The 24,398-nt window shown below is 37.2% G+C and overlaps 2 protein-coding genes across 2 annotated transcripts; one reads left to right on the top strand and one right to left on the bottom strand.

Moving 5' to 3' along the window:
* The first annotated feature begins 493 nt into the window (after positions 1-493).
* LOC146139010 (interferon regulatory factor 8-like) lies at positions 494-14,267 on the top strand. The gene is made up of 13 exons (XM_083393441.1): positions 494-1,950; positions 2,382-2,520; positions 7,080-7,260; positions 8,887-8,964; positions 9,495-9,626; positions 10,022-10,065; positions 10,255-10,483; positions 10,800-10,972; positions 11,334-11,477; positions 11,834-11,974; positions 12,286-12,396; positions 12,785-13,006; positions 13,429-14,267. Exons 1-13 carry the CDS (start codon positions 1,781-1,783, stop codon positions 13,525-13,527), a joined length of 1,863 nt encoding a protein of 620 aa, XP_083249567.1. The 5' UTR covers positions 494-1,780; the 3' UTR covers positions 13,528-14,267.
* Positions 14,268-15,084: 817 nt separating this feature from the next.
* On the bottom strand, positions 15,085-23,865 carry LOC146139011 (uncharacterized). The gene is made up of 13 exons (XM_083394255.1): positions 23,677-23,865; positions 22,174-22,999; positions 22,067-22,110; positions 21,615-21,747; positions 21,357-21,461; positions 21,050-21,135; positions 20,230-20,355; positions 19,469-19,672; positions 18,694-18,862; positions 18,141-18,285; positions 17,629-17,824; positions 16,918-17,041; positions 15,085-16,276 (listed from the first exon to the last, which is right to left on the bottom strand). The coding sequence occupies exons 1-13, from the start codon at positions 23,857-23,859 to the stop codon at positions 16,149-16,151; spliced, it is 2,469 nt and encodes an 822-aa protein (XP_083250381.1). The 5' UTR covers positions 23,860-23,865; the 3' UTR covers positions 15,085-16,148.
* Between the last annotated feature and the right edge of the window lie 533 nt (positions 23,866-24,398).

Raw genomic sequence — 24,398 nt, forward strand, 5'->3', positions numbered from 1 at the left:
GTAGGATATCATCACAAAAACATTTTCAGTGATAATTTTGGGAGAAAGAATCATAAGTTTGCTATTTTTTGTTGGTAGGAACAATCAACGTAATTCCCCTTTTAACTATCACTTAAAGCAAGTATCTGCAGGTTGAGGGCGAATCAAGAGGAACTTAATCCAAGTTCCTGGTTTAACCGACAACAATCAATCACGCTTGTGTGGTTATGTGGAGGGGTGTTAGGGAGTGTTTATGGTGGGGTGAGCATATGTGGGGTAATTACGCGGGAAACATGCTTAGGGGTGACGGGAAAAATATTAAAAAGTTTTTCAAATCCCAATATTGCGTACTTAAACAATATATAGGGGATACTTTGCCCCCCTTTTCCCCCTCCTTGTTGTGCGGCAAACTTCCCGGGGAATTCCATTGTTCCGTTCCCTCCATACAACTATGACCTCACGTTTCGCTGTAGCGAACTCAACAAGGTCTGCGTTTGAAGAAAAGTTAAAGCGACGGTTGTGTGAAGCAGCCATTGCAGTGGGACAAGGTTGTTTTGAGGGGAGTGAAATTCGCTTAAATTATACGACAGTCGTTCGATTGCCACAAGACTTTGTTGCAGCGTCGATGCTGTTTACGCGAGAATTTCTCGGGTATTTCCGTTTACGCGGGAACTATTTTGCGCCTGAATAAAATTGTCATCGACAATTTAGTCGAAAAAATCCCTAAAGGGAAACGATTTTACTAATAATGACGTAATAATGACTTGCTCGAAGGATGCTCTTAATTGACGATCGCTCGGTTAGTAAGACACTGGTCATTAACCCAAATAAGTTCTTATTAACAATACGCAAAATATGAATTGCGCAATTCTCTAAATCCGATTTAAAGAGCCCAATTGAGGCAAAAGTAGCGTTATTTTTAACATTAAATTGAAAAAGTGTCTGCATGTTTAAAACGTCAAGTGTGTGTTTAACTTTGCTCGAATCTTCCAATTCGTTTCTGTAAATCCCTACAACAGTGTTTGATGCAAAATATCGATTGTGACGTAATAAATAAAGAGCGCGAGGCGTATTTGGGGTGAAATCGCGAGAAATAAGGGCGCAATAATATTTTGTGGCTTTGCTGTGGTTTCGAGTTGAAATATTTAAAGGCGGTCGCATCTTGGCAAATCATTTGCCCGAGGCTTTTCAGGTCGATTCACAACTTTAAATAGATCCTTTATATTTGTGCTTGAGTTGTGATTCTAGGGACTCTTGCTAAACTTGAAATCGAAACTTTCCAGCTAACTCGAACTTTCAACATTGGGTAAATTGCTGGAATGATGTTTTGCCGTCGGCGATAAATATTAGCAGAGGTTTTGCATAAAACTGCAAACATTGTTTTAGCCTGGCATTATGCGGGAGTTGTGGGTCTGAGTAAAAAGTTTAAATGCTTGAAGTTTGGATTGATTTTATTTGTAGAAGTAAAGTTTTTGGAGGTGTTCGTTGCAAGTTTAAGATAAGTGGGATTCTGCTTTAAAAAAAAAAAATTTAAATAGTTCTTACGGCAAATCGATAAACATTAAAATATATGTTTGTTAAATAAAGCAAAGTTTAGGCGTTGTGTTATCGAAAAAAGAACACATAATGGTTGAGATTTTTCAATTTTTATCTAAATTAATCTGATTTCTGCAGAATTTTTTATAAAAAGTAAAATATAATTACTCACCTTTTGATTTCCTTTGTATCAGGTGAATTCTAGACTTGCAACAATTTTCTCGTAAAACTAAAAACAAACAATCGCTTTCGTTTGTACGTCACAATGGCCGCTACAGCTTATGACGTCACACCTGGTGGGTTTCGGCAGCCGCCCCCCCAGAGCAGGGGTGCAAACGTAGCGTCCCCTAGTGGCGACCCTGCCTCGCCCGCGTCATCAACTACGTCAGACGCCAGTTCGGCTCCTGGGAGAGGGGAACCACCCAAAAGACTCCGGTAAGTTGTTGCGAAAAACTTTTATTTTTTTAAGTTTGTCTTGAATGCAGGTTTGAAAATTATTATTGTTTGAGTAAAAAAATGAGGTAAATAAACAAAGATATTTTTTATCTTGTTTTTTTGTAGTTTGTCATATTTTATCTTTCGAAAGAAAAACATCCAATAATAAGTTATAAACGTTGGTAATAAACAGCTCTATTTGGTTTTGGTAATTTTGCCTTTAAATGAATCGTTTTTTTTAAATTAGTTCACTTTTGATATTTTTTTAGAAGATTTAAGTGAGCAAGTCAAACTTTGACTCACATTTTATTCAAGAATCTAGCCAGAGCTTTCTCTCTTGATTAACCCACTGAGGAAATCCCCCACACACACTGACGTCATACCTAGTCTCGGTTAAGGGCATTCCCCGGTAACAACAGGTGCTTCCCCAGGTACTGGCTGATCGACATGATAAACGGGGGAACGATTCCAGGACTCCAGTGGGAGAATGTGGAACGGACTGTGTTCCGTATTCCTTGGAAGCACGCAGGCAAGAATAACTGGAGGGAGGACGACTGCAGGATTTTCAAGGTGAAACATGTGACCTTGGGATTAAATATGTGGCTCACAAGTCGAATTTAGGGTTAAAACATATGTGGCCTAAAGGTGAAATGTATGACCTTGAGGTGAAATATCTGACTTAGGGTCAACGTTGGATGTTCAAGGATTAATATTTCACCTTGACTTAAATGGCTGCAGGATGCTCAAGGTGAAATTTGTGACCTGAAGGTTTTTTTAAATAATTCAAGGTAAAAAATCACCAATTTTTTTTCTGTGTGTAAAGTCGGGTTTTCCCCTCACTTCTGTCGCGATAATGATTGTGACGACATAATACCAACTACACACGGATGGTTATGGCTGAGATGCGTCGTGCGAAGTAAGCGCTCGAATAATGGTGTCAGCACTCGATGTGCATTGTGACGTCACACTTACTTCCTGGGTCGTGATAATTTGGCAGGTCATAGAAATCATAAACGAGTGAAACTGTTAATTTAAAGTTTCATCCGGTTTAAAGTTTGTGCCAAAAAGGAACAAAGTTACCGGAAATCGAAACACAGCCAAGACTCACGTTCAATATAAAGTTTCAGCTTGTTTCACTCTATGGAATGTGATGATGTTGCATTGCGTATTTATACAGATACATCAAGCATTTTTTATATTGGTCAAAAAATAATTACTTAATTTTCGATTTGTCAAAGTGATGTAATAATACCTACCACCAAAGAAAGCTTCCCAAAACAAAAATGTCAGAAATACTTTTTTTGCTGCAAAGAAAACTTTCAATATAGGTTTGCTAGAAAGATCAGTGGTTCTCTAATTCTCTTTATTGGCACTACAGTTTTGATAAGTGGTTTTATGTTACTTACTGAAGCAAATTAAATTAAAGGAGTAATGCTTGGGACCACTGGTTGAGCTTATGTGGGTTTGTGGCTCGCTTTTATCTTGAGATCCACAATTTCCAGTTGTGTAGCTACACATCGACCTGTTCCTCTTTCCATTGTTACGTTGTAAATCGATCGTTCAAGGTGCAACAAAGCAATCTATTGTGGCCCTTTGTTACGTCACAACGCTATTGTTAAAAATGTGTTTTTATTTAAATCTTACAAATAGGGAAAACACAAAACAACAGGATAAACCTAGATTCGTTTATTTTTTTTTGAACGAAGTATGAAACCCTTGCAATTATTTTACGTTAAGTTTACCAATTTGTCAAATAGTTGTTAACTGGTTCCACGAGCCTGTTTTTTAAGGTTTATGCGGCGACCTGGGTCAAAAAATTTACCCCGAATATATCTTGGTTAGTTCCGATTTATAAAAGCACCAATAAAGCAAAATGGAAACCCCAACTGTTTAGTTAATACATTCACAAACGAATACGAGTGTTGCAAGTGGTCCCATGTTGGTTGTCGCTTCCTGGATCTGAAACTCGTTAAACATATTTCCAAGAACCAAGGTAATATTCAAATCACGGCTGGACATTAAAGTTGAAACAAACAGAGTTTAACAACTTAAAAGTTTAAAGTCCACAACAACAAGGTTCCATAAGTCCCTGGTTCGTTGTACAAGAACCCAGGGTACTTTATGTGCTTCACAAAAAAATTCCATCAGCTAAGTTTTTCCCGAGCTGGAAGAGGGCGGCATAAATTTTTTTTACTTTTGGACCCAACTAAAAGCACGACAATGGAATAAAGCGAAGCAAGTGAACGCATTTCAATAAACATCGCTGTATATTTGTTTTTGCTGTTTGTGTTTTTTATCTTTTTTAATTTTTTTTAGTTTTAGTTCGGTCGTAATAAAGTTACCCTCATTCTTATCAAGTTATTTCATTGCAAGCCAACTTTACAAACAGCCGAGGTTTGCCGCGATTTTGGCGAGCGCTGCATTACTTCCTGGGTTATTGAGCTGGGTGCTTGCATCGCGCGCCCGAAACCGGGAAGTGACGTCACAATCAATCGAAATTCTACAGCTTTGTCTTGGCACGATTGTGACGCGAACAATCGACAGTCGTGACGTGACAATATCCCGCGATTATTGCTCCAATCACGAAGTTGTAATTGTGGTAAAGAATGTCCGTGCTAAATGTTATGTGACCTAGTTATAAATATACAAGGCTGAACATGAACTTTGAATTTATCCGAAATAAGTTTTTACCAGAACTAATGATCCATTTCTCGGCGTAACTTCCGTTTTCTGTGTTCATAAAGGTTTTTTTGATCTTTAAATTCTGTGTTTTTTTTTAATCTCGTGAAATGGATAAAAGATCGACTGGAACCAAAGTGTTGGAACAAAAATGGATCCTAAAATCAACAATAAAATAATAATATTTTAAAAACTTGTTGAAATATTCTTTTTTACAATGTTGGGTGAATTAGGGGTCACATACCTCCTGGGTGAATATTTTTTATAGCGGTAACAACTTTACCCACCCTCCTCAAAAACTGAACTGTTAGACATTCACTTCACGAATAACTAAAAGGTTTAAACAGCATTGAAGGACATTTGTACGCACGGGGTAATTTAGCATTGTTTAGATTTTTCACAAAGGGGGTTGAATTAGGGGTCACATTACGACCTGGGTGAATAAATACCCCTAAAATTTCAATTAGGGCGGATACCCCTTTGGGGTTCATTACACAAAGTTATTTGGATCTTTCACCCCTAGTTAAACAAATTGATTGTGCCCCCAGGATTAGCTCAGGGAACCCCCTAATGTGGGCTACTTCGCTCATTGTTAGTTGTCTGACGTCACAATAGGAAACGTCGACAAAGCGATCGTTCCGCGTGGCTGAGCAAATTGCATAGGAAGCGATCGAACAATGAAAACTTCTGGAAAGTTCTTCCTCGTTACTTGCAACGCGCGAAGTCCATTGTTGCGTAATAATATTTGAACACGTGATAAAATGCAACAAAAATCATTTTAATATAAACATTAATTTTTTTTGTTTGCAAACGAGATAATTAAGGTTCAAACAAAATGTTTGATTAAAAAGTGTTTTGTTAAAAGTTGTGGCTGCCATTATCTTGTGGTGAATATTAATTTATTGCTGCACATTCAGCCCTGGAACGTTATTTGTGCTTGGGATATTATTTCTTAAATTCATTTCCTTCCTAAATTATTTGAAAATTACAATTTCCTAATTGGACTGCGTCAAATATCACTTCTTTGTAAAAAGCATTGTTTGGCTCAGTGGAATTCAAAAAAACACAAAAAGGGTTTAATTACCGATGACAATTAATGTTAAGATCGCTTTAGATTAATGTTTTGAGCTTAGCAATGCAATTGACCGACCTTAACCTGTCATTGCAAGTTGTTGAAGTTTGGTGAAATATTAACCCAGACTTGTTTGTGGTTTTTTCGTCAAACTCGCACCAGAGCAGGCTGTGCGCACTCATGCGTGAAGCACCACGGTTTTAACAAATCAGCAGTTTTTTTTTAAATATACATTCAATGTTTTAATAATATAAATATATTTTTGGCAAATTAAAGTTATATTTACGTTCAAGTGAGTTGTTGCTAAAAATATAAACAATTTCAAAATCAGGAATTACATTTATAAATCGAATGATTTGAGAAAAAAACTAAAAATTAAATAGTTTTAATATTGTTTAGTGGCTTAATAAACTTTCGTTTAAAGTTTCAAAAAGCGCAAAGTCAGTTCGTTTCTCGCGTTTAATTCTCCGCACGCAACAGCCATTGTTTACGAAACTAAGGTGCTCATTGTCTCGTCACAACGCAGCCTCGATTCGCTTCACTGAACACGAAAGATTCCTCTTTTCACCTCGCTTTGGGGGAATCCCCTCCCGGCTGGTTGCGAAACTCGGATCGAAACTCGAATCGCGTTTGCGTCTATGACGTAATAGAGACGTTTTTTGGCGCAAAACCACGTTGTTGGGAAGTCCAGGGTAAATTTGGCGATTAATTTGAAAAATTTCTACGTTTTTAACGCGTTTTCAGCCAAAGGTGTTAAGTTTGTGAATTTCTGTTCTTTCTTGCGAAACTTGATGTCACGTGACTGGGATTCCCCGAAGCGAGTTTATTTTAAGAAATGTAAAACGACCTGGCAAGCGAATTAACCAAGTTGAAGTGCTTCCTGTTGAAAAATCCCCGAAAACACCGAACCTTTAAACAATCCCACAGTTATTAATTCCATGAGATGTGAATTCAACTTTCGGTCGTTTTAGCATTTGTAATTTTTTTTAGCAAATAATAAATACCTTAATTTATATCTAAATCTAAACTCAAATTAATGTGATTGAAGGACGTCTCACACCCATTTGAAACAACTTTAAAAAAATTGTCTCTAAAGTCATAATAAAAATCTCAAATTTGGGTTTAACTGGCTAAAAAAAAAAATAAAAAAAAAAAATAAAAATAATAATAATGTACGCTTGTGACCCCACAAAGAACGCTTCGTGGTTCCCCTGGGGGGACGAGGGCTCAAAACAATGCCCACCTGCTGCAATTATTGCTTGACTCTATCAAGTTTTTTTTACAGACTTCAAAAGGTTTATGATCTAGTAAGAATATCAAAGTCCAGAAGTTGTGATCTACCTTTTACATGTTCCGGCAACCCTTATATGTTGTTTAGGCTTGGGCCGAGCACCGTGGAAAGTACAAGCCTGGCGATAAGTTGGACGCAGCCACTTGGAAGACTCGGCTGAGGTGCGCGCTCAACAAGTTGCCCGACATCAAGGAACTCAAGGATCTGAGCAACCTGGAGGGGAGCGACCCTTACAGGGTTTACCAACTGCTACCTGAAGCTGACAGGAGTAAGTGGCTGTGAGAATCAACAGTGTTTTATGCAATAATGTTAAACGACGCATTTTGGGGCATATTGGCTGCAGGTAGTTAGACCGCCAATATCAAAGCACATACAGGAGTAGGTGGCATTTTGTGAAAGCTTAAATTTACTTCATATTCATCCTATTCAACATCAAATCCGAAACGGTTAAAATGCCACCTACTACTGTATGGGCTTAGATATTCTTACTACGTAAAATCAATACGATATTTAACAATCATACCCTTCACCAATGATTTAAAATACACAAAACTTAACCACCATCTAACTTGAAACTTACATAGGTCCTAATATAAAAGTTAAAATCTTGCGCTGAAATGTTACCCAAGGTGGAAATGCTGATAAAACTTGTCATGGATCGCTATTTACAGATACAATTTAATGGTATCCCAGGGCTTTAGATAAATTTAGCTTTATACACTGTAAGTTTAATTTTTTAAGTCTAACAACAACGAACTCGGTTCCCCTCGAAACATCGAGAAACTCAGGTAGATGTCAGTGGTTGTTTGAGTTTTATTCGCTAACAATGGAATGTTACCGCTTGGGTAATCAAGCGTGGCTCAATTCTTGGACTCCCTTCTTATTATTACAAGGGAAAGTCCCTATAATTTGGTGAAACCAGCATTGGCCACATACTTTGGTGATTATGCGGGTTTCTGTGTGAAGTATTGTTGGAATGCAACAATTAACGTATTTACAATGCTTGTGGATCAGTAGGTCGTGAGTTCGAACCTCACAGAAACCCTTTTTTAACTTGTTTGGAAGTTCCACTCTTTTGCTTCTAATCCAAATAAACTTGGTTTTACTAAATTTTTGTTGCGTCAAACTTAAACACGTTTTGCTTGTTTTAGTTTTAGGAAACCGCACCTGCCTTATCTAAGTATGAAAAAATACTCATATACGTTTTTCAGAAGTGGGTTATATTTTAAAAGACCATTGGAGTTTAAGTATATCAAAACACATTAAAAAACACTTAACCAACAGCAACATGTTTTGATTTAAAGCAGTGGTTCCCAAACTGTGGTACGCGTACCACCGGTGGTACGCGAGAGTCTTTCAGGTGGTACGCGACTAACTTCAGCATACGTATCAATTTCGAAAACGTTCAGGTTTTAAAACTTTCAGATTGGGTAATTTGCCGTGCTGCGTTTTAGTTACCTTTAACTTAAGGTTTCGAACGTTTATGACGTAACACTTGTCTTGCTCAAGATAATAAAACGCTAATTGTTAGCTGGTTTAATATGTATGTAGTAATAAACTAATAGTGAGCGGTGTAGTATTGTCGTATGTATTGACCAGCTGATGAAGAAAAAACAACTGTCACATTGAATCTTGGGTTTTGTTTAATTTATGGCTTCTTTGTCTTCCTGGTATGGCGTTTGGTAAAGTTAAATTCTGCTTACATGCTCATTTTCTATTGTATAATATGCTAAAATAGTTAAAGTTTGAGATATTCTGGTAAGGTGTAACTTAGGTGGTACATCAACACTGTACAAAAGCTCAAAATGGTACGCGAGAAAAAAAGTTTGGGAATCACTGATTTAAAGCATTAAATTGCTTCCAATTTAATTTTATTTCTAACTTCACTTTACAGATCAGGAGTTTGAGATTTACCCCCGAAACACTTGGGGGAAGGAGTCGTCACCCCCTAACCACGTCATCAACCAGCACAGTACGTATTGTTACGTCATTAAAACAATTAGAACACCGCAACAAACCTATTGCTATAACTAAAAATTACAATTCGGAATAATGCAAGCTTATTAACTTAGAAATTCATTCTGGAATCACTTTTAACGATTGAAACGTCACAAACGCTCGATTGTTGTTCATTGTTTCGTCGACAATCGCCCGAGGCGTAATTTCAATTGTTGTTTCGGGAATTCCGACGCATTTTTTAGTTGATCCGCAACTTTCTCACAATGATGGTGTTTTTTGAATACTTCAGAATTATTTAGAGTAAAATTTGCTTGTTTTAATTATTTAATGCCATATTTTGCAGTTCCTAAAAGTTTTACAAACTCAATTCTGAAACAAAACACAATATATAGCATGTTTTTTTATTAGTGATGCATTTTAATATTTTTCCATTGTGTTATTTTAATAATGACGTCATCATTTTATGTTCGACTGTTTCCCGTTACGCTTGAAATATTTCTATTGTAATTCGCGTTTAAATAACGTTTTATTGTGACGTCACAGACCCGTACGCGTACGAACGGCGTCGATCCTCCGACCTTGTGATGGGAAATCCCCTGATCCAGAACCACGAAGGGGTGATTACCCAGGGGAATTCCCCGAGACCCCCGAGCTCAGACCCAACCCAAGCTTTCAGTGAGTCGCAAGTTCATCTTGGTTTGTTTAAAAATACAGAAATGCTCACATTTAACGACGAACATGTTTTTCAATGTTGTCAAGCTTCTTTCTTTGGCCTGTGAAGCACGGTTGTGTAAAACTTTGTCGAGATTTTTATACAATTTTTCGTTAAACGGTGCCACCTGAATTATTTTTTTTTATTAGACAAATATGGCTATTAACAAATATTAATAAATCCAAACTTTTGTTGAACCCAATTTTTTGCTTTCCCAAACCCTATTTTTTAATTATTTTCCATTGAGTTTTTTAAGTAAACATAACTACGACCGAATCACATTTACCGCAAAATTGAAGTTTATGCACATAATTAAGAAAGTTTGTTTTAAATGTAAACATCGTTTGTTACGTCACAGGTCGAATGCGAGTGGAGGACAATCCTTGCTACCAAGTCAATCACGTGAGTAAACAGATATTCGTTTTAGAGAAAAAAATGATACTTTTAAACTTTTACAAATAAATCCAAATTAGAAATTCGCGAAAACTTTAAATTAAATCAAAAACCCAACTTAACATCTTGCGAACAAAGGCGTTAGCACAAACTTCAATTAATCAAAAATATTTACGTTGAATTCCCGTTGATTGACAGCTGGATATTGTTGCCCCCCCTCCCCCTTATGACGTCACACAGTCACAGAGAAGCCGCAACGTTTCAAACGAGCCAGTCAATCAGCAGCCGCAGAACTACAGGACGCCTATGACGTCACCCGCAGCAGCTTGTGACGTCATACCGTCCAACGTTTCAATGGAGGCCGATGCTTGGCGCGGGATCGACCAATCAATGAGCGACACGTCACAATTGCCAGATAAGGCTCCACGTGAGTGCTCACGAGCGACGTCTAGCGGTTATTCAAATATGATTTAATCAAATTTGGGAATTTTGTCCAAAATTATAGATTTCTTGTCAAATTTTGACTTTTTATTCTTGTTATAGTTTTATTTTATGGGCGACAGTTTTCATTTTAGAAAGTATGAAAGTACATAAAAAGAACAGAATTTGAAAATATTTATTAATTACCAGAAAAATTGATAAAAATACCTTTTTAATCGAAATTATGTTTAAATAAAATCTGGGTCAAGAAAAGTTATATTCCATTAATCTAACATCACTGACGATATATTTATTTTGTTCAGCTCCGCACGAAATGGAAATTTACATCAGGTACAGAGGAAGTGACGTCATAGCTTGTCACGTGACCGAGCCGCAGGGTTGCAGAGTGCATTATGGGAACGCAAACTGGCAGCTGATGGCTTCCGCTACGCATGACTTGCCAAGCACAGTGTTCGGACCTGTGACGCTACAACAGGTATTGTGACGTACAATAAAACGCTGTTTATAATGATCGTAACTGGGATTATTTGTGTTTGGCTTTGGTAACAGAAATAAATTTTAACAGACTGCAACTATTTCATTTAATATGAAAAAATCATCCGAGTTACGGCGTAGGCTTCAATTTTTTAAGACTGTTGGAGAAATGTATAGGCTGCCTAGTCCCCTCAAAACACTGGCTGTACATGGGAGAACTTTCAGAATTGGGGAAAAAAACTTTATTTTATTGTTTTTTATCGTTGAGTAATACACACATTGTCCGATATTACCAGACATCTCTAGTTGGCTTCTGAATACTGAACAACGAACAAATTTAACTCAAACCACTCAATGTTCAGATCGAGCTTGTGGATTGCGAGCCTTACGCTCAATCTGAGAAGCAGGTCGAGTACACGAAGCACGTGTTGAGCAACATCAAGAGAGGTCTCATACTCTACTACGAGAACGGATGCTTCTACGCAAAGCGACTTTGTCAAAGCAGAGTGAGTTGACTGGGTGGCAGCACAAGGTTAAATCTTCACAAATAAATCGCGTCATATATAAACTATTGCTACCAGGCATAATAATGATCAAAACAGCTCCTCTGGTTGTAATTGTTAACCAACTTTTAGGCAACCTGTTCAAATCGCCATAGATTGAAAACGGGAAACTCACAAGATATTATCTACTTCTGTGTGGTTAATAGTTAAATTTACCTGCGTCCCATCATTAGAGCTTATTTCCAATTGCTTTAATAAATAAAGAAAACCTCCAAAAAAAGCTCAATTCAAACTTTTTCCGCGTTAAATGAACCCCCTTCCTCTCCCACTATTGGCTAATATCGTGTCACGTGATTCAGGTGTTCATCCTTGGTCCCGAATCTCGCGAGGATCATCCAGAAAAGTTGGATCGAAAGGAACCGCTAAAGGTCTTCGATTATCGGATGTTCTGCGACCGATTGAGAAAATACGCCGCTAAGGGGAGGGGGAATACCCCAGAGGTGATTACCCTTCTGTTCCAGATGTAACTTTAAAGTAAATTATTGCATTTGTGATATTAAAGGATTTAAACTAAATCCCTTTAAAAGACTCCTTTCGTTGCGAAATTTAATCGTTAGTTAAAACTGAACTATGTACGGAAGCATAAACTGATGTTTGTCGTCGATTTTCAGTATTCTTTATCCATTAATATTTGACATTCTCCATCGATTCACCCGTAACATTCTCCATCGATTCACCCTTAACATTCTCCATCGGTTTATCTCTAACATCCTTTATCGGTTTATCTCTAACATTTTCCATCGATTGACAGACGGAGGTGAAAGCTTCTTTTGGTCAGAACTGGTCGATGAAGGTTCCCATTGAGAAGAATCTTGTGACGCTTTACATGATTCCGAGGGCCGCGAGATATCTTTTGCTCAAGGTGAGTGTAAAATAAAATAATGATTCGTATAACTGGTTTAATTTACCAAAAGTAGCATTCGACCTCCATTTTTACTTAATCACTTAGGCATAGTTGTTATTTCCTTTAAAATGCTACGCAAAACATAACAAATGGCAAATAGCTTAAATAAGTTCGAATTTAATAAATATGAGCCATGTCGATTTCATCTACAAATTTCTCAAGTATTGAAGAAATATGGCTAAGAATCAATTTCAATAAATCAAATAATGTAAACTATTGCAGTCGGCGACCTAACCAAATCAAACTACCACACAATTTTGGGTCACGATTCATGAGTTATAAAACACTGGTTTAGGACAACACGCCCTTTGTTCAAATAACTCTATTACAAACAATCGATTGTCAGATGCGCGAACGTCACAATCAAGTTGTTAGTTTGAACGACGAGAGCTTGTTGGACTCGGGACCTGATAGCTACGATCGACTGGCAGCCCAGGCCACCAGTGAGTCGGTTCAGTGCTTCGATGACATCATGAAACAGCTGACCGATGGGCCGGGAAGCTCCTTCTTCGATCTTATCAACTCTGCCCCTGAACCGCCCCAAACCCAACCCCAACAACAACCCCAGGTAAGCAGGGCTTTCAATAAGCGGTGCAACAGGGGTGCAACAGGGGTGGCACAAGGTCTTGAGAATAACCAATGTTTTTCAAAAGTCCATTTATTTTATGTACAGCGTTATGTGTTTAGACTTTAGAAAAGGCCAGAGTAAAGCAATATTTTCAATTATTTTTGACTGTGTTAACCATGTAATTTATAGTGTTTCGTTTTTGAATTATATTTAAAGAACGTCGAGGCGATCTAATTTCAAGTCATTAAAAATATAAATGGTCTTTGAAAAGTCCTAAAATTTATTCCAACAAAATCATGGCAACCCTGAAGCCACAGGTTTATATATCGAATGCCTTTACAAAGGCCATTACAAAATAATATAAGGCAGCGTAGCCAACCTGTGTTGAGGTTCTATTGTGCTCACATTGTTTGTGTCACCAGGTCACCCCCTACCAGTCGGGATACTTCCAACAAAACGTCATCAACCCTCCCCCCATTGTTCAGTTCGGTGACGTAGAAATGGAGGTCAACGGGATGTGATGACGTCACTCGTCGTGATGACGTCATGCTTGTGATTGCTGCCCCTCACTGCCTTAAGATGATTTGTTTTGTTTTTTGTATTTCCGTAAATTGTTGTATCTTTTTTAATCCAAAGTTTTCGTTTGTTTTGTTTTTGTTGTCAAATTAACACGCTGAAGAAACTCAAAAGTGATTTGTAAAAAGCCAAGACTTTGCAAATAATTGTTCTAAATTCATGATAATGTTGCAAAAGTAGAATATTTTTTTCTGACATTGATATGTACCAATGTTCTTTCTTTTATTGTAATATGGGCATTAAAGTTTAGATTATCGTGTGTTAACGTAATGGTCTTTTATTTAGAAAAACTCAACAAAACTTCATTATATATTTGAAACTTGCCAAACAGTAAAATTAACCAATTATACTCAAGAACGTTTGCTTTTGAATCAAAATGTTAAAACCTTGAAACGAACTTATTGTCAAGTGTTGCAAGATTGCTTCGTATGGAAACATTATTTCCACAGGTATGCACCCCTTGTATTTTATTGTTACGTCATTTTTGTATTGTTCGTCATAAAAGTGAATGTTTTATGGGTATTTCCCGTTTTACACAGTTCCAGAGTGTAAATATTTTAATCGAAATCTTGGTTTATTCTTATTTCGGTGAGTGTGTAAATGAGCTTATAGCTTTGGCGTTTTTAAATTTATGTTTTTTTTGGATATTAACCAGTTTCATTCGATGTAAATAAACATTCGTCATTTTGAAGGTTTCTTGTTTTTCACAAATACGACTTTTGTCGTGTAATAATTGTCAAATGTTTGTAGGAATAATTATCGCGAACGCATTGTTACGAAAACCGGGCTAGCATCGAAAGATTGCAATAGTTAGTCCCATCATGATGTTGATGGTTTAATGTTTTTGGAGTGTGGGCTGAGCCTAATGTGTCTAGAAAGAGAATACAAATTTAATGGACCATTCTTGGCACCAGATAGAAATCGCTCTTCTGATGCAAACGAAGTATAAACCGACGTTTCAGCAGCAGATACCAGCTGTCTTCATCAGGGTTAATAATAATTAAAACGGAGAATGTGCTAGCCAGCGTGTACTCAAGTAAAAAGACTAAGAATAAAAATAATAAATCTAGACGTCGCTGAAGTTTGCGATAAGCTGTGACGCGCCGGAGTCATCCAGTGCAGAAATGCGCCGTCGGACAACGATCAGTTATTGCGTTATAGCTACAACGAGTATATAGCCGGATACCATGAATCCTTTTTATTCATGGTGTTAGGGCATTTGTCAATCCGGAATGATTCAATGAACCGTCTTTTGTAATAGTGCGGTTCCCAGTCAAGAATTTTACAATTATCCCAATCAATTCCGTGCCTAGAGTAAAAATACAATAGGATTTCAAAACAGCCTAGTTTTGCAGCATTCTTGCGAATATGCGTTTGCCCTTCGCAGCAATAAGGGGCAAGGATGGCAAACAAGTCGCATAGTTTAGGACAGCTAAGCTCTGTTGCACCAACATGCAAGGTGAAAAAAACAAATATTTCAACACATATTTCCACAGGCACTTTTTGTTTATTGCATAACAAACAAACACAATGTTACGTCATATGCATGGTAATTAGTTCCGCTTGGCGCAAAATTTGTCACATTTTTTTCACAATTTTAGTGAAGTTTTGGAGTTTTAGTCACCAAAAAAAGTTCAAGTCAGTAAATCATAAAAATTTACAACGTTAAGTAAAAACAAGATCAACTAAAATTAAACTTTATGGCACAGAAGCAAATTGGCAACAAATAAAAAGCTTTCGTGGTGGCCGTGATTCGTGATGCAACCTTCGTGAGACTGCGTGTATTCGTGATGCTGATGATTTCTTAGTGGCTATCACGGAGATAAACCAATGCGGCTTTTCATATGATAACTTCAACGCACCGTCACAAAGTATCACGTGAAAATATATATCATTATTATTGTATGCTACTAAAATAAAAAGTAAAAAAAATGCCTTTGTAAATAATTTACGACGTGATTTTTCGTGATGCGATCATGTGACACAGGACTCACGTGCGTTCGTGATGCGATCATGTGACACAGGACTCACGTGCGTTCGTGATGCGATCATGTGACACAGGGCGCACGTGCGTTCGTGATGCGATCATGTAACACAGGACTCACGTGCGTTCGTGATGCGATCATGTGACACAGGGCGCACGTGCGTTCGCGATGCGATCATGTGACACAGGACTCACGTGCGTTCGTGATGCGATCATGTGACACAGGACTCACGTGCGTTCGTGATGCGATCATGTGACACAGGGCGCACGTGCGTTCGTGATGCGATCATGTAACACAGAGCGCACGTGCGTTCGTGATGCGATCATGTGACACAGGGCGCACGTGCGTTCGTGATGCGATCATGTGACACAGGGCGCACGTGCGTTCGTGATGCGATCATGTGACACAGGGCTCACGTGCGTTCGTGAAGCGATCATGTGACACAGGGCGCACGTGCGTTCGTGATGCGATCATGTGACACAGGGCGCACGTGCGTTCGTGATGCGATCATGTGACACAGGGCTCACGTGCGTTCGTGATGCGATCATGTGACACAGGACTCATGTGCGTTTGTGATGCGATCATGTGACACAGGGCGCACGTGCGTTCGTGAGCAGTCTGTGATGAAGGGTCATCTCATCTTGTGAAAGGGGAAGCGCATCATGATTCACATGACGAGCAGTTGGAAGTTGGTTTAACAAAACTCCACCTGGAAGTGAAAAGTGTTCAACAATCTGTTTCAACTAACAACTTTAGCTTATTGTACATACACTACTAGTGCAGTGGTTCCAACCGGGCGCCATTCATAATGCTTTAAGGGTGCCAGAGGTATTTCGGAATGTGTTAAGAACCGGATTCTTTATCAATAGGTCGCCTCTTACAACCTTTTGTGCACAATTAGAACACAATAAATATAATGTTCCTACATCATTGTGTACGTTTGATGTGTGTTGTTCCAGTTCTGTTTATTGTGACATTCTACTAAATTACTCAACTAAAATACTATTAAGGGGTGTCGCAATCCATTTATTATTTCTAGGGGTGACGCAATCCATAAAAAATTGTGAACCATCGCACCAGTAGAACGCGAGGGCTTTTAGGGTCTAAGAGAATTTTAGAAAAACTAGGCAATCAGTATATAATCTCCCGATCTGTGGCTGAACGTTCGGAGCAAGTTTCATTCTATTTTTTCACTTTTGTAAGCGCAGGTAATTTTAAAAACCACGAAACCAGGAAATGCGCAGTAAGAAAAAGTCAATCGGTGTCAGAACAGGCTGAACCACTGTTAGTGTGTACAAATGTAACAGAAACGTTAAACAAACTATCTGTCAATCTATGATGACGTCATACCTCTGAATGAATGGGGGTTGCAAATTGCAGAGTCATCACAGTCATCATCACTCAGCAGTTTTCGTTCAAACGCAAGACTCAGCTGGTTTTCATGACTCAACAATTCTTCTTCAGTTTCATAAACCTGGCAAAAGTGCTGAGTCATTTAATAAATACTCAAATTCATTTTAACACAGACCTGCAAAAACTTTTGATAAAAGGTAAATAATATTTTTACGATTGTTTAATACGGCCTAAATTTACCAAATAATATCGAATATTTAATATATTTTCGCATAGTTTGAAAAAAATTGTTAATTCTTTATGTAATGATAAATGAATAATCCAATTGCCTTATTTATACTTAACATTCTTTTTCTCTTTTATCTGTAGAATTTTTAACTACACTAATAAATGTTTTTCAGTCAACTCTTTAAATGTCATTCTTTATCGATTGGCGCAAAACCAGCAGAAGTAGACTTTAAATTATTGGTTTCAGCTTTTGTAACTTCTGGTTTTAAAGTAAACAATTTGCTCATTTCTACAAAAAAAATCGTTCGCAGCACTCAATGCAGATTCTAGCTATGGTCGATATAAGGTTTCAACATAGACTTCACGATATCACTAAAATGTATTTTCTCAACTTGAGACTAATAAGTTGCTTTCGTATCTGACGTTCGAACCACTGATTGAAATACTAAAGACCAAGGTTAAAATAAACGATGAAATCACCTCAGGTTCCTGATGTTCTTTGTCGTCGATGTCGGGGACAACTTGTGCAGGATTGAGGGGAGTTCTGAGCGTGTTCCACATGGCTGCACACGACTCTAAAGCACCGAGCGTGTCGTGTGCAGTCAAGCGTTGCGCGGGGTTCAACGTCAGGAGTCCACGGATTATTTCGTTGGTGTTTAATGAAACTTGACCAGATCTGTAACATTTAATAACATTATAAAACAATCGGTTCATTGAAAAACAATAATATTGTTTGAAAAAGTTTATTTGACTGAAACCCTTAACTTTACTTTTTAACCTAATCTTGTTTATTTGTTTAAGTTTTTTGGTAACATCATTTAAACCAATAATCTTGGTTAATTAAAGTAACAAATATGCAAATTATGTTTGGAGTTTTCTTGCGTTAGAAATAGTTACGAAAAAAGGGTCAGTTATATAAAAGTTTGTGATTTTGGTTTTCGAATTTAAACTATTCATAAACTAATCATATCCTTATAAAACAGCTCGCTTACTTAGGAATGGAATAGTCGGCTTTCTTTATTTTTGAGAAGAGTTTTTTTGGTTCGAGGTCGTAGAATGGAAATTGTCCGTAAAGCATTGTGAATAGGATGACACCGAGTGACCACATGTCACTCGGTTTCCCCGCGTAAGGTTTGCCTGAAGGAATAAATTGGTAGGTTGGAAAAAAAATTAAAGTCTTAGGTCCAATATAATTTATGATGGATGTAGAGCAAGATTATGACTCACACCCTCGGTCATAACTGGGCCGTCGCTCTATTGAGCTACACAGGCTAAATACAAATGGGGATATCCGACAGTTTTTTCTGATGCCGATATCCGATATTCATAAAAAAGTAAAAAGGCAGAACATCTGTGCTAGATCGCAAATTATGTCTGAAAATCCTAAATTAATTTGGTACCCCAGATTGCCACCGATTTCAACTTAGTATCAGGCAAGGACAGATACTTCCAAAGTAGCAATGGTATCGACCCAGTATTATCGACCATCTCAAGTTACATTCAGTCGTTCGATAACGATGTTAGTTACATAGAGATGTTAGTTACCGCTGAGCACATCAGGGCTGATATATGCGGGACTTCCCCTCTGGTCTGTGAGTGTGTCTTCCTCACTGCCGAGATGACATCCCAAGCAGAAGTTGGTGAGAGTAACTCGACGCGACCGCTTGTCCAACACCATGTTGCCCAACTTAAGGTCGCGGTGCACAACGTTGATCTGGAACCACGCAAAACAACATCAAGCATGAGAGCTGGTCGAGCAGGGATATCAAAGGCCATTTATAAACGCTTCATACCACAGAAGTAAATAGCATTTTTAACAAACAAATCTTTATTCATTTACAACATCAGATGTTTAAAAATTATTTGAACGTTCACAAAGTGCTAGCTACTTTTGGATGGGCTTATTCCTACAACTTCTAGAAAGCACTTAAGCCATTATCCTCCAAGAGTTGAATTGTTTCAAAGTAATTAATCAATTTCTATCTTGCTACAACCAGGAACGCAGGTTTTGTCAAGTGCTAAAAGGTTTAAATTATCCTAACCAAAAAAAACAAAACTATTAAACAAAAAAGGTAAAACATAGATGCTGTTCATTAAAAAACAAAGAGTGGAAATTTGTTGCTAGATACATTTGATTTTCAAAAGCAAAATGCTCGTTTTACAGAACATTAGTAACAAAAATCTAAGTTTGGAAAAATGAGTAAATAGTGCGGTATATTCTTAGATATGTCAATAACGTATTGTTTTATTCAAAAATAAACATTTCATATAATTTTTTTAGAAATAACTGAAAAAATTCACAGTTATGTTAAAAACTAACTTTGTGAAGAGAATGTATGACTGAGACAATGAGATAGAAAATGCGGATAGTTTCTCGTTCGGAGAGATGTTTCGCTTGGATCACGTATTGTTGTAAGTTCAAGTAATGCTTTGTCTTCGGGTCCTGGTCGTGCTTCGTTAAGCAATCGAGGATAAGCCCCACTCGGGGGACTAGAGAGCCACTTTTCTCGTCGTAACAATGGTCCTGGATAGAAATGTTACACATATTCAACATAAAGTGAAACATTAAAAAAACGAAAGCAGATTTGTTCAAACTTGCTTGCTGCTGGAAATGCCACTTATTTTGCTGTTGTTTAAAATTATATATTTATCATACCTAATAAAGTTGTATCCGTGTAACAAAAACGATAAAAAATACACCCACAATGTGCAAAATTAAGTCTAAACATGGAAGTGTCAATAATTATGCAAAATTAGTTAGTTTCAAGTTTTATTTTTTCTTCCCGAAGACGATCATAAATAGCATCAAATAAAAAATATAAGTGCACATTTATCAAAGGAGGCCTTTTCATCCATTAACAGTGAGTCGTTTAACAAACCTGACACCTTTCAATATATTTAATTACTTAAACACATAATCATTTAAATTAGGGCTTAGGGTTACGACCTTGTGCCTTCACTTTGGTGCTTCTCTAAGTTAAACAGTTACATAAGGGGTTTTGACACTAAATGCATTCAATGTAGACAGTGACAAGTATTAGATCATTTTGTTAAAGAACCTCAATGTCAGGTACGTTATACCTTGAATAGCCCGTGGTGTCTGACTACCCCAGGATGGTTGTCCAGCATTGATAGAAGCGAGTGTTCGGTGTGAAGCAGCATCTTCCCACTTCGAACCTCGCTTGTGCTGCCTCCCATGCTAAGGATCTACAAGGTTAACACACGGTTCACAGGGCAAATGGTTAAGGGGTCAAAGGTTAAAAGAATAAAAAAAGCTTAAACAAAAATATTTCATCACAGTCATAATGTATTAGTTCAGGGGTGGGCAAATGTATTCAATGGAAGAGCCATTTGCAGAAAATACAAGTACCAGAGAGCCTCAAATTTATTTCAATACAAAAACGGTAAATAATGCAAATCCATCAATAATAAACTGGATTGAAATATAACAAAACGGTAATAATTAACACAATAATAATAACGGTAATAGCAAAATAACATGCACAATATTTATTAAAATCAGTCTTTTGTTAACTAACTCTGTGGACTGTCTAGTGTTACGTCATAAACGAAATGCTGGCCTAAACAATAAAAAAGAGAGAGAAACGTTCATAAGCGGCATCTTGGTGGCCTTTACAATTTGGGGGGAATTTTACGATTCAACTAGAAGAGCCACAAAACACATGCCGGCGAGCTGCAGTTTGCCCACCCCTGTATTAGATAGTTTAACAATAAGTTTAAGGCAACCTTAATCATTCTACTCACTGTTTTGTTTATTCATACAATTCCTCCAACATTTGTGATATTTAAATAAACTATATTCACCAATTTCTTTAAACAGAAACAACACTTTACTTAGCAAACCTAATAAAGTACGGTCGAATATCAACACAAGCCCCACCTTTGCCATGTAATGCTTGTTTGTGTTTTCCTTCCTCACAATGTATTGAGAAACACACTTTACAGGGCAAGCCCCAAGCTTCTGGCCTGGAAGACAAATAAATAACACGTCTTTAATGTAAGTACAGGGAAATAATTATGCTTAGTTATATCAATGATGAAAAGTAAGGTGAACGTAAAATACCAGTTTCTAAGTAACAGAATTTCAACAAAAATATTAAACCAAATCCATACCTGATGAATTAATCACCATCAAAACTTTATTGTATTAATATAAATCCAGTAACAATTACTAAAACAATACTTACCAATTAAGTAGGGGCCGATTTTATTCTTCACAAGAAACTTCGACGGATCTTTCTTGATTTCTTTAATGTCGACCAAGTCTTCAACTTTTGGGGTTTGTGTTGAAACTTGAACAAAAACAAAAAATCTTTAAAAATAATCAATAAATTAAATTATCATCCATGAAGCAATAGTCTTAATATTAGGAACTGTAGTAGCAAAATAATATTAGTTAACGGTAAATGCTTTATAAAACATGTAAAAATAGACACAAAACTCACCAAGTAAGTTTTCTTGTGGTAAATCTTCCCAAATAACTTTCTTCTTTGACGAGCTCGGCCGATTTGATGCCAACGATGATTTTAGAGACAAGGTTTTAACGGCATTTGTTGAAGATGAGGGTTCATTGTCCGACTAGAAAGGTAAATTTTCAGTCTCATTTTTGGACTTAGAAGCAGAATGATTGGAGGTTGTAGTGAGATATAGTAAGAATATCAAAGCCTGCCCTATACTAAAGTCGGTAGCATTTTGAATGCTCAAATATTTCTTCATGTTGAAAATGAATGAAATTATTCGAAACGTTTACAAAATTCTACCTATTGCAGGTTTGATATTCTTACCACATTTTGGGGCTTACTCCTTGAGTGTTAAGATAAACTTACACCGAAGTACAATATAGTATCAAAGTTGAGAAAATTAGTAATGATAGTAAACAGAGTAACTTTCAACTCACCATATCAACCCTCTTCTTTTTTCTTGCATTCGCCTCAATTGAATCTTAATAAGAAATGCACAATAATTAACAGATCAGTTTGACGTGATTGAATTGCAACATTTTACCTTTGCTAGAAGATGAGTCTTGAAAACAATCAACAGATTTTTCCTTATTATGGCCCCGTGACTTAAAGTCAGACGCTTGACCTTGAAAAGTATGAACTTGACCTTGATGACTGTTTCCATTATAATGTGAATTTTGACCTTGGATATAATCAGTTTGACCTTGTCGAATCCGGTCTTCTAGATCAGAACTTTCACCTTGAAAACTTTTCTTATGACCTCGACTTTCCCCAATTTTAAAGTTAGATTTTTGTCCTTGAGCCCTGTTTATATGACCTTGAAATCCAGTTGTTGAAGATGTTTGATTGTCTTGAACCGGGGATCGTCGCATTTTTTTCGCCGGAGTTTCAACGATTATGTTACTCTGCGAACTCACTCGATGTGAACCAGACCCCATTGTTCCAGGATTGTTTCCCGATTGTCCAACAATAAAAGGTTTTCCCGAAAAAGGTTGGAAATAATCGCGCTGCATTATGACATCACCAGCGCTACGAGCACGCTTGCGACGCTCTTGTTGCCGTAGCGATGAAGGACTTTCTGGGGGAATATAGTGATGGACAGGGGGGACAGAAAAAACATCGTCATCATCAAAATCATCTTGTTGTGGGGGGTTCGCTACATTTTCCGAGGTGACTGGGTTCGGGTAATATTGGGGGGTCGGGGGGTAGTAGTATGCTATCGGGGGAACCACCGGAACATTGGGGATGTAAATGGGGTACGAAGCCAAACTGTACCGTCGGGAGTAAGGGTGCGCCCCCTGGTGGTAAATATTGTTCATCATGACATGCGAGTTCGGCAGATGAGAGCAGGGAAAAGATGGATGAGGGATCTGAAACAAAATAAACAAGCCGATATTTAAGATTGGGTTTATTAGTTTAACAAACTTAAACCGTAGCTAAATGTGCTATAAAAATAGAGTTAGCTCCACCAGGCAACATATCAATAGATATAAATCACTCTTCTGGTGTAAAGGAAATTATAAACTGACGTTTTGGCAGCAGATACCACCTGATGAAGTTTAAATACCAGAAATAGCTTCTTAATTAGTTTGTTTAAAACTCACACCTTAACCTAAAAATGTGCTTTGTTTTTTTAAATTATATAAAAGCAATTTCATTAATCCATCTACTTGACATTATTCAAATTAGGGCGCTCTTTCACTTATGTACGTGAAAATTAGTAAAAAAAAATTTTTCTTCAAATGCCGCATACCACAACGCATATTGTTTGGGTTAAGGTGCGGGTTAGAGTTTGGTTGAGGGTGGGTCAAGTTATTATTGATAATAAACATAATACTACTTGACCCACCCTCACCCAAACGCTAACCCGCACCCTAACCCAAACAATATGCGTTGTGGTATGCGGTATTATTTTGTTTTGTTTTTTTGCATAACTTTTCACGTACATAAGTGAAAGAGCGCCCAAATTAGACACAAGTAAAAGTGCACAAGTTTCATATAATATTATTTTGTGTAGTCTTAATTTAACCCAGTATTTGTTTCTTACGGTTGGAATAATTCCATGATGAACCGGTTGCGAAGTCGAACCTCTTTCTTGATTTACTTGTGGTTCATTTTCATCAGCGATAAGCTTCGCACGAAACCTAGTTCTTCGTTGCAGCGTTTTTAAGTGGTTTCTTCTAGAATCATCGGCTTCGCTAATTCTTTCCCTGCCCGCCATTACAAACATACAACGAAGAAATTGACAAATTTACAAACATTTGGAAAATATTGAAGTTTTTTGCGATTTTCTGGCCTATTTATTTTCACGCTTGAATGAAGCCAGGAATGCAGCAAAAAAACTGGAATTTGAAGAGTTGTAAAACTTAAATTGCTATTTAGAACAAGGAAAGATTTGCTTTTAAACAAAAAGTAATCCGATAATTAATTGAACCCTAATTAAGCAAAGTATAAAAACTTTCATTTCTCTGAAACTCTCTAAATGTTTATCGGCAACCCTGGTTCCTGGTGTTATATCGTTACTTTCCTTTCTCCTTTTCCAAGCAAAAGCAAAATGTTTTTTTTTTTTTTTTTTTGCAAAAAGGCTTTCCAGATTACAAACAACTTATATCTTACTCAATTATAAAACATCTTAATGAAGATGATGTCGATCTACCTTTTTGGCTTTGCAATTTATTATCAAGCTACATAAAGGTTATATTGTTTATTAGCAATTATATTCTTCACACAATAACCTTTCAATTATAATTGCCCACAACCTGGATTATT

This window comes from Ascidiella aspersa, chromosome 7 (assembly GCF_963924565.1).
Source record: "Ascidiella aspersa chromosome 7, kaAscAspe10.2, whole genome shotgun sequence".
Lineage (NCBI taxonomy): Eukaryota > Metazoa > Chordata > Ascidiacea > Phlebobranchia > Ascidiidae > Ascidiella > Ascidiella aspersa.